General features: G+C 37.6%; 1 protein-coding gene across 1 annotated transcript; it reads right to left on the bottom strand.

Moving 5' to 3' along the window:
• Positions 1-780: 780 nt before the first annotated feature.
• On the bottom strand, positions 781-9,810 carry LOC100658463 (olfactory receptor 10AG1-like). The gene is made up of 2 exons (XM_064289425.1): positions 9,661-9,810; positions 781-1,578 (listed from the first exon to the last, which is right to left on the bottom strand). Exons 1-2 carry the CDS (start codon positions 9,808-9,810, stop codon positions 781-783), a joined length of 948 nt encoding a protein of 315 aa, XP_064145495.1.
• Positions 9,811-11,137: the final 1,327 nt, after the last annotated feature.

Below are 11,137 nucleotides of genomic sequence, written 5' to 3'. Positions count from 1 at the left end.
CTTCCTTTGATGCTTCCTGCACCGTTTAATATTTTCCCCATAGAATTCTTCAGTATTGAAACTTGAGGGTTGAATGTTTTCTTCAGTTCTTTCAGCTCAAAAAATGGCTCACCTTCCAGCACTATATCAGACAATGTTCTAATGCTATTCACGAGGATTTTGCCAGCTAATTCTTTTCAGAAGTAGACTGCTGAGTCCTTCTTCCTAGTCTTTCTTAGTCTGGAAGCTCATCTGAAACCTGTTCCCCATGGATGATCTTGCTGGTATTTGAATACCGGTGACATAGCTGCCAGCATCATAACAACACACAATCCCCCACAGTACAACAAATTGACAGATGCATGGGGAACTCATTGTGTAACTGCCTCTAATCCTGCATCATTGACATCACAGAGGTAGGTTTTACAACACATAGGAAAATAGTCACACCAAACCAGTTGCCTTTTAGAGGATTCGAACTCATATAATAAAATGGTGGACAATCATACAATATTGGGAATGATGCGCTAGCCAAGTTGACACACTTTTTGGGGGACACAGTTCAATCCATAACGCACTTATACATTGGTTGAAATTTGATACAAAATGTGTAAGAAAGAAATTCTTATACATTTAACACATTCTTTAATGAAGTGAATTATTTACATAGCAATTTTCTCAGTGCTATTATGACATCCTTGTTCCTTAGACTATGTATCATGGGATTAAACATAGGAGTTAGGACAGTGTAGAAAAGAGAAAGTACTTTGTCAGTTCCCTCTGAATGCCTGGTGTTGGGCCTTAAATATGTAATAATGGCTGATCCAAAGAATAACACCACAACCATAAGATGAGATGAGCAGGTAGAGAAACTTTGGCTCGACTTGTGGCTGAAGGCAACTTCAGGATGTTGGAGATGATTTTACTGTAGGAGCCAAGTATTAACAGAAATGGAACCATGACAAATAACATAGCAACTGTGTAGACCAACATCTCATTTACAAAAGTGTCCCCACAAGCCAACTTGAGTATTGGGAAAATGTCACAGAAGAAGTGGTTGATTTGGTTAGATCCACAAAAAGGCAGAGAGAAAATCTGATACGTCTGCACAATCATGACTTGAATTCCAGTGGTCCAGGAGCCAGTTACCAGCTGTATACAGACCCTGTGGTTCATGACTAGAGGATAGTGCAGAGGGTTGCAAATGGTCACGTGGCGGTCATAGGCCATCAATGCCAGGAGTAAACACTCTGTGCTTCCAAATATAAGGACAAAGCACATCTGTGCAGCACAGGCACCTAAGGAGATTGTTCTTCTCTGGTTCCCAAGATTCATCAGCATTCTGGGGAGAGTAGTTGATACATAGCAGATTTCCAAAAAGGAAAAATTTGCCAGGAAAAAATACATAGGGCTCTGGAGAGCAGAATCCATTTTTGTTATTAGAAATATGGTGCCATTGCTCATCAGGATGATGGTATAGATGATTAAAAATAATCCAAAAAGAAACCACTGGAAATGGGGCATAGCAACAAAGCCCAAGAGAACAAATTCCATCAGTTCAGTTAGATTATCTACTGGTAGAATTTGTTGCTGATTCATCTGTGGAAAATGTAAATTTACAAGACCATTTCCTTTACCTTCCTGTATCTCTTTGCCTCTTCTCTAAATTGTATCGAGCTGTCAGGATTGGATTTTATGATCACTTCAATTGTTTGCACTTTAAGAATGATGCTGTTTATGTATGTCCCACGTCCTCCTTTTTAATCACAGTAAACACTCCCCTCAAATTTATTTTAAGATCATTTCACTATAGTTTTGGACCACAGCCCAGGATAGATTAAGCTATACCTGACTCAGCACAGGCACTGGAGTAACTGGCAACTGCTAGAGATGGACCCTTATCTTTGCCATCTAATTTCACTTTAAATTAATTACACTTCTTGAGAATTCTATTGCATTTCTCTATGCATTTTCTCAGTCAAGCTTCTTAATCACTTTATCAGAAACTGTCTTCTACATATATTTTTAACTGCCTCTTTTGACACTTCCATATAGGTTCCTATTATACAGTTCATATAAGACAGTTTAGAAAGAAAACTGTGGGAGTATTTCATTTTGCATAGGGAAATTAAATATCTTTTTGTAGGATATTTAGCGGGTAAATAATAGGATTTTATTAAGAGAAGTCAGCCTAGGAACATTGATTCAGACACGAACAATGAAGGTAGTCACCTTGGGATAATGGGGATGGCATGGAGGGTATTGTTACCTGTGTGTATGTGGAGGGGTCAGGAGGAGGATATATATTAGCTATTACATTACACCCATTGTGCTGTGTGCACCTGCTTTTATTTTTGCTGTTCCTCAAAAATTACACTTCAGATAACTGTTTCTAAACTCACTTTTCTTTAGATATAAGGATATTGAGACTGAGTATGGATAATTCAACTAATTACATATAGGTTTTGTGACTGCAGTTCAGTATCTGTTTTTATTTTTTTTATAGACTTGAGTGTGACTCCTACCTCCGTGATTTACAGGCATACAACATTTTATTGTCCTTCACTTTATTGTGCTTCACAGATACTGCATTTTTTTCTACAAATTGAAGGTTTGTGGAAACCGTGCATCCAGCAACTCTATCAGAGCCAGTTTTGTAACAGCATGTGCTCACTTCCTGTCTCTGTGTCACGTTTGAGTAATTCTTGCAATATTTCAAACCTTTTAATTATTATTAGCTCTGTTATGGTAATCTGTAATCAGTGATATTTGATGTTACTATTGTAATTGTTTTGGGGTGCCACAAACTGCACCCGTGCAAGATGGCAACCTTAATCGATAAATGTTGTATGTGTTCTGGCTTCTCCACTGACAGGCCATTACCCTGCCTACCTCCTTCTCCTGGAGCTGTCCTATTCCCTGAGACACAATGTAACCTGACACTACAAATGCCAGTAAATTTTCATTTGTCCTTAAACTTGCCTAAGCCAGATTTGGTGTGCCCCACATCTGGCTAAGGGCCAGCTGTGACCATAATTGTCCTCAACAGAGGACACAGCAACAGGAGGAATGAATCAGAAGGAAAATCACCACCCAGACCTACTCAGAATCAAGAGGTCTGACAAGAACAATATCACCTCCTGTTTCCTGGCCGCCTTCTAGAATTTTCTCTCCTCAGTATGCCTGAGCAGCCATCATCTTGCTGTGCAAATTACTTAAAAACCCTGCTTCCCTGCAACTCGGGGGTTCAGATCTGAGAAAATTCCTCTGGGCTTCTTGCTCTGTGCATTTCCATAAAGTTACTTTCTCTTTCTGAAAGACCAGTGACCAGATAATTGGCAAGTCTGAACACACTGGACAAAGACATACACTCCAGGGTTTGTTAACAACGACGATATTGAAATTTGGTCAATTAATAACTGTACGTTATTAAAAGTGTTCAAGTGAAAGGAAGAGTTGCACACCTCTCACTTCAAATCAAAAGCTAGAAATGCATAAACTTAGTAAGGAAGGTATGTTGGAAGCTAAGATAGGCCAAAAGCTAGGTCTCCAGCACCAAACAGTTAGCCAACTTGTGAGTGCTGGACAAGTTCTCGAAGGAAATTAAAATGTCTCCTCCAGTGAACTCATGAACAATAAGAAAGCGAAACAGACTTATTGCTGATAAGGACAATATTTTAGTGGTCTGGATAGAAGATAAAACCAGCTACAATATTCTGTTAAGCCAATGCCTATTTCTGATCAAGGCCCTAGTTTTCTTCAACTCTATGAAGGCTGAGAAAGGTGAGGAAGCTGCAGAAGGAAAGTTTGAAGCTAGAAGGGGTCCATTCATGAGGCTGAAGGAAGAAGCTCTCTCCATAACATAAATGAATGCGAGGTGGAGCAGAAAGTGCTGATATAGAAGCTGCAGGAAACGATCCAGAAGACCTAGCTAAGGTAACTGACGAGGGGGCTACAGTAAACAACAGAGGTTTAATGCAGATAAAGCAGCTTTATGTTGGAAGAAGATGCCAACTAGGACTTGCGTAGCTAGATGGGAGAGAGGAGAAGTCAATGCCTGGCTTCAAAGCTTCAAATGGCAGGCTGAGTCTCCTGTTAGGGGATAATGAAGCTGGTGACTGTAAGTTGAATCCAGTGCTCATTTACAATTCCAAAAACCCTTAAGAATTATGCTAAATCTCCTTTGCCTGTGCTCTATAAATGGAACAACAAGACCTAGCTGACAACACATCTGTTTACAACATGGTTTGCTGAATATTTTAAGACCACTGTTATTGACTTACTGCTTAGAAAAAAAACGATTCCTTTCAAAATATTACTGCTATTTGACAATGCACCTGGTCACCCAAGAGCTTTGCTGGAGATGTACAAGGAGATTAATGTTTTCATGCCTGCTAACACAACACCCATCCTGCAGCCCATGGATCAAGGAGTAATTTCAAATTTCAAGTCTTAGTTTTTAAGAGATAAGTCTCAAGGCTATAGCTGCCATAGCCAGTGATTCTTCTGATGGATCTAGGCAAAGTAAACTGAAAATCTTCTGGAAAGAATTCATAATTCTAGAAGCCATTAGAAACATTGGTGATTCATGGAACCAAAAAAAAAAAAAAAAAATTGCCGTTTAGTGGATTCCTATAGCGACCCTAGAGGGCAGGGTTGAAACTTCCTCACAGAGTTGCCAAGGAGCAATTGGTGGATTTCAACTGCCAACCTTTGTAATAAGCAGCAGTAGCAATTAACCACTATGCCACCAGGGTTTCCAAACCCTTTGCCTCCCAGTAGAGTCCAACTCATTCATGGGAGGAGGTCAAAATATCAATATTAAGAGGCATTTGGAGGAAGTCAATTCTAACACTTACGGATGACTTTGAGGGTTTCAAGCCTCAGTGGAGCAAGCAATTGCAGATGTGGTGGAAATAGCAAAAGAACTAGAAATAGAAGTGGAACCTGAAGATGAGACTGAATTGCTGCAATCTCATGATAAAAACTTAACAGATGAGGAGTTACTTCTTAGGGATGAGCAAAGGAAGTGGTTTCTGAAATAGAATCTACTTCTTGGGAAGATGATGTGAACATTTTTGAAATGACAACAAAAGATTTAGAATATTACATAAACTTAGATGATAAAGCAGCATCAGGGTTTGAGAGAATTGACTCCAATTTTGGAAGATGTTCTACTGTGAGTAAAATGCTATCAAACAGCATTGCACGCTACAGACAAATCTTTCATGAAAGGAAGAGTCAATTGATAAGGGAAACTTCACTGTTGTCTTATTTTAAGAAATTCCCACAGCCACCCCAACATTCAGCATCCACCACCCTGATCAGTCAGCAGTCATCAATATCAGAGCAAGACCCTCAACCAGCAAAAAGATTACAACTCACTGAAGGCTCAGATGATGATTGGCATTTGCTGGCTATAAAGTACCTTTTAATAAAGGTATGTACATTAATTTTTAGACATAATGCTATTGAACACTTAACAGACCACAGTGTAGTGTAAACATAACTTTTCTATGTACTGGGAAACCAAAAAATTTATGTGACTTAATTTATTGTGATATTTACATTACTGTGGTGGTCTGGAACTGAACCCACGATAGGTCCAAGGTATGCCTGTGTTATCTGTGTGATGTTAAAGAATTATTTAAAGTTTCTAATGTTTGCTTCTTTGTGAGAATTAAATGAGATAATATTGATAAAATTTATCACTTACCTTCCAATTTTAAACAGTTTCCTTATTAGTTATTGCTCTATAATTGTAATTATGATTATGATAATGATAATATGTTCTTTAAGCCTATAGCTCCAGGATTTAACATATTGCCTAGTAAAATAAGTATTTGATAAAGCACTTTTAATTTCCTTTGTTGGCAATTATTTTTCTCACCATTCCTTTCATCAGGGCCGGGGCAAAGACTTGTCAATGAGGTACCTAAGCTGCAAAATTTAAGGAGGCATTCAGGGCCATCCTTGTACTTCCACAATCCTGAAAGTGAGTACCTACATATACTTCGTATCCCGGGTGCCTCTTACTTCACCCTGCTCTTCATTTCTCCATCCTAACAGATTCGCACCTTGTCCTCTAAGCAGAGCCACAAGTATGGTGCCATGATTAAAAAAAAAAAAATCCTTCACAGAAGAGTCAATTCCGACTCATAGCAACCCTATAGGACAGAGTAGAATTGCCCTATAGGGTTTCCAAGGCCGTGTATCTTTACAGAAGCAGACTGCCACATCTTTCTCCCATGGAACAGCTGGTGGGTTTAAACCTCTGAACTTTGGGTTGGCAGCTGAGTATTTAACCACTGTATAACCAGTGATCTGTGCCAAGGTTAAAGAATAGTATTTCCCTAAAGAACTGGAATTGAATTATAGCTCCAACAACATCTAGCTATGTGATGACTTCATGCAAGTTGATTAATCTGACCTTGTCTCTTTTTGCTCACCTGCAAAATGCCTAGCAACTGTACCAACATTGAGTGTTGTTATGTGAATTAAATCATTTAATAGAAGTAAAACACCATGAAGAAGTTCTCGTATTTATGAAAGACTATTATTAACAGTTACTTATTATTACTATCATCCATTTATTATTATTATTATAGCTAAATTTAAATAATTCTTCTGGTTTTACTCAGTATTCTCTACAACATGAATAATATTCTCTAATTTATTTTTCTTTTGTATCTAAGGAAGGAATAAAGTAAGATCTTAAAAAAAATTATCAGAGTGTTACCAAACTTCAAAAACCATTCAACTCTCAAGTTGCACTTTCTCCAGAAATTCTCTGCTGATATTTGGGTTTATATCATCAACTCTACTTTGTGGACTGTAACACCTATATTACCCATCACTGCTCAGCACTTAGGATTGCAATTAATACCAGTTGTATGCATTTCCTTTATGGATGCTAAATGATCTGAGAGGTAAAGGTTGACAATTTTCCTACCTGAAATCAATATAGATCTTAACAAATGGGTGTACACCAATTATGGTACTCAAGATTTGATTCTGAACTGGAAGTCATCACATAGCTAGATGTTGTTGGAGCTATAATTCAATTCCAGTTCTTTAGGGAAATACTATTCTTTAACCTTGGCACAGATCACTGGTTATACAGTGGTTAAATACTCATTGTTAAAATGAAAGTGTCACTCTTAAAAGGGAAAGAAGAATTAAGACTCACAAGAGGACAAAAGAAACACTTCTTTATGTAATGCTCTAGGAATGATGGCACTTAATAAAAAATAATTATGTTAATTGAATACTATGACTTTGAGGACTAATTGAAATAGCATTTCTAATTATACAAACTCAACTTTTTGGTTACGAAATTATCCACGTATAACATGAAATATGTAAGATTTGCCTATGTTTTTCTCAAGAGAACAGGATAGAAAGAGTAGAGATTTGTCCTGTGTGTTCTCCCAAAGCTATATTACTCTTCTTATTACTTAAGGGAAATAAACTTAATGTTATCATGTTTTTATTTGAAATCTAAGCATTCATTCCCTGGGAAAAAAATCCCAAAGATTAAGGAATGCATAATAATATTCTGACTGAGTCCTGGTGGCACAAGGGTTAAATGTAGGCTGCTAACCAAAAGGTCTGTGGGAGGAAGATGAGGTATTCTGCTTCCATAAAGATTTACAGCTTGGAAAACCTGTGAGGAATTTCTACTCTGTCCTATATGGTCATTATGAGCTGGAATCCACTGAGAGACAAAGGGTTTGGATTCGGTTAACAATATTCTAATTCAGATAGTTATTAGTTGCTGTAGTCACTGTTAATGTTCTCAATCTACCTAAATCCCAGCCATGTTTGTGTTTTTAACATAAATTGGAAGCATAAACCCTGAAATTAATTTGAAAAACAATATGAACTTAAAACTTTATTATTTTATAAATTGTTTCATTTTGTTTTTCTTTCTAATAAATGTTTCTTGGAACCCTCAATGGTTGTAAATTTATTTCATGGATAGTGTTACTTGGAATATCTTACTAACATATCATCAGAACTAAAATACATAAATATGACGCTTGTTTGCTACAAAGTCTTTGTTGGAAATGAAGTTTTCCTAGAATATTCTTTGGTATTCTTACAAAAACATAGGAGTTTTTCAAATTTTTAGTGTCAAAGTAACTTAATATCACTACTGAAAATCATTGTTTAAGATAAATTATATTCAGTAGAGTCAAAAATGTAAAAGTACTGCTTTAATAAAATAGCATATTTGCTACTCTTGTTAAATATTAATTTTAATAATAACATAAAGTAGGATATTAATATAAAACATTTCATAGTTACCTTTCTTAATATGGATCACAGGAGCCCTGGTGGCACAGTGGTTAAAGTGTTAGGCTGCTATCCAGAAGGCCTACAGTTAGAACCCACCAGCTGTTCCACTGGAGAAAGCTGTGGCAGTTTGCTTCCTTAAACATTTATAGCCTTGGAAACCCGATAGGGCAGGTCTACTCTGTCCTGTTGTGTTGCTGAGTCAGAATCAACTAGACTGGAGTGGGTGTGGGTTTTGGTTTGTTTGAGATAATCTTGTTTCTTCCTCACTGAAGAGGGTTTACACACTTAAGTATTTAAATTACTTTGGCTGAAATAGCTTGTTTCAACAATAGTATTCAATCTGCCATTAAAACAGTCTATTCAGTTTGATACTGGAATGCTCTTTAAATACAAAATAGCTGTCTCTACCCCCCTGGGATCTCTTCCACCTGACAGTTATTTTTCTAATTAAACAAATCTCTTTGGCACTCTCCGATTTGGTTTATTTATTTATTTTCCCAGAGAGCTCTCCCTTTACCCGAAATGCTCTTGCTCTGCAGCCTGTCAATGGAACAGAGTGTGTAGAAGGTTTTATTTCTTAGGCTTGAATAGGGTCCTGAATTGCCCTTAACTGAGCAGTACATTGGAGCCCATGAAAAACTGACACAATTCCAATTCTCACCTTACCCATTATGAACACTCTGCTCTTAATAGACTGAGCTCCTAGGACATTGTCCTGATGTTGTTTTGCTAATTTTCTCCTCTGAAATGGGTGACTTCATCCAAATTCAGTGGCTGGCCTCTGTAAGAGTTGTAATAAATGTTCTGACAATAAAGAATACTTTTACCTACATATCACGTACCATATAATTCATATCTTCAAGCCTACCTGGGCAAACTGAGAATTGGCTGTTGGATATATTAAATCAATTTCAAAAGTATTTTTTTTCCCTCAAGATTAACTCAACAAGGAGACTTTTACTTTTCCTTGCAACATTCTACCGTCTTTCCCAACTTTTATTCCTTCTGTGGACTCACTTTTAAGGTGTGAATCACAATAAATTTCATTTAGGAGAAAATAAGATTCTGATATAATTCCAGCTGAGATGAGAGGCAATATTCCAGGACAATAGTCAGTCTATTGTTATAAAATCTTCCCCTTCAAGACTTAAACTCTGAGTGATACTTAAGTAGTATGACCTTTAAGATTGCATGTCAACTTGACTGGGTCATGATTGTCAGTGGATTGGCAGTTATACTGTAGCCTGGCAGTTGTACAATGATGTAATCACTTTCATGGAGAGATCTGATATAATGCTATCACCTCCATGATGAGATCTGCTGTGAGTAGCCAGTCAGTTAAAAAGGACTTTTCTTAGGGTAGTGGCCTGCATCCACTACCTGTGGACTTTCCGCCAAAGCTAGCTGGCATTTGTTCTGTCCTGGATCCAGCTTTCGGCTCATCAGCATCTGACCTCCTATTCTTTTGACTTGGGCCAGCAGCCTGCCTGCATACCTGCTGATCTTGGATTCATCAGTCTTCCCAGCCATGAGCCATCAGCCAGCGCTCTGACCTGTGGATCATGGGTTCATCAGCTCCTGATGCTTGACCCAGGGACTTGGGATTGCCAGTATCTACAACCATGAGAACAATTTCCTTGAAATCTCTCTCTCTCTCTCTATATATATATACTCTGACATGACTGTCAGTTTGTCATACTGTGGGGGTTTGCCTGTTGCTGTGATACTGGAAGCTATGGCACCATTATTCAAATACCATCAGGGTCGCCCATGGCAGACAGATTTCAGCTGAGCTTCCAGGCTAACACAGACAAGGAAGAAGGACATGTGGTCTACTTCTGAAAAGAATTAGTTGGTGAAAACCTTATGAATAACATTGGAACATTGCCTGATATAGTGCTGGAAGATGAGCTCCTCAGGTTTGAAGGCACTCAAAAGATAACTGGTGAAAAGCTACCTCCTCAGAGTAGAGTCAACCTTAATGACATGGATGGAGTCAAGCTTTCCTTTGTTGATGTGGTGTGACATAAAAGCCAAAGAAACAGCTGCAAACCTGCAAACATCCATTAATAATCAGAACCTGGAATGTACAAATTATGAATCTAGGAAAATTGGAAGTCATCAAAAACGAAATGGCCCACATAAACATTGATATCTGAGACATTAGACAGCTGAAATGATCTGGTATTGGCTATTTTGCATCAGAGAATCATATGATTTAATATGTTGGAATGATGTTACGTTTCTCATCAAAAAGAACATTTCAAGATCTATCCTGAAGTACAATGCTGTCATTGATAGGATAATATCCCTACTCCTACGAGGAAGACTAGTAATATGATTATATTCAAATTTACACACCAACCACTAAGGCTAAAGATAAAGAAATTGAAGGGTTTACCAACTTTTTCAGTCTGAAATTGATTGAACACGCAATCAAAATGCATTGATAATTACTGGTTATTGAAACGCAAAAGTTGGAAACAAAGAAGAAGAATCCGTAGTTGGAAAATATGGCCTTGGTTATAGAAATGATGCCAGAGATTGAATGATAGAATTTTGTGAGAATTTTGCATTGCAAATACCATTTTTCACCAACATAAAAGGTGACTATACATGTGAACCTCACCAGAAGGGATATACAGGAATAAAATCAACTACATCTGTGGAAAAAAAGATGATGTAAAATCTCAATATCATCAGTCAGAGCAAAGCCAGGGGCCTCCTGTGGAACAGACCATCAATTGCTCCCATGCAAGTTCAAGTTGAAGCTGAAGAAAATTAGAATAAGCCAACAAGAGTCTTGAGTATATCCTACCTGAATTTAGAGACCATCTCAAGAATAGATTTAATGTGC

The sequence above is a fragment of the Loxodonta africana genome, chromosome 7 (assembly GCF_030014295.1).
Source record: "Loxodonta africana isolate mLoxAfr1 chromosome 7, mLoxAfr1.hap2, whole genome shotgun sequence".
NCBI classification, from domain to species: Eukaryota; Metazoa; Chordata; class Mammalia; order Proboscidea; family Elephantidae; genus Loxodonta; species Loxodonta africana.
This window is presented reverse-complemented; position numbering and strand designations above follow the sequence as displayed.

Coding starts and splice junctions, on each gene's coding strand:
- LOC100658463 (XM_064289425.1), bottom strand. CDS start 9,810: ATGGCTGGGAAGACTGATGAATCCAAGATCAGCAGGTATGCAGGCAGG. Junction 1,579..9,660: donor CTTTGGCGGAAAGTCCACAG/GTAGTGGATGCA, acceptor CATTTTCCACAG/ATGAATCAGCAACAAATTCT.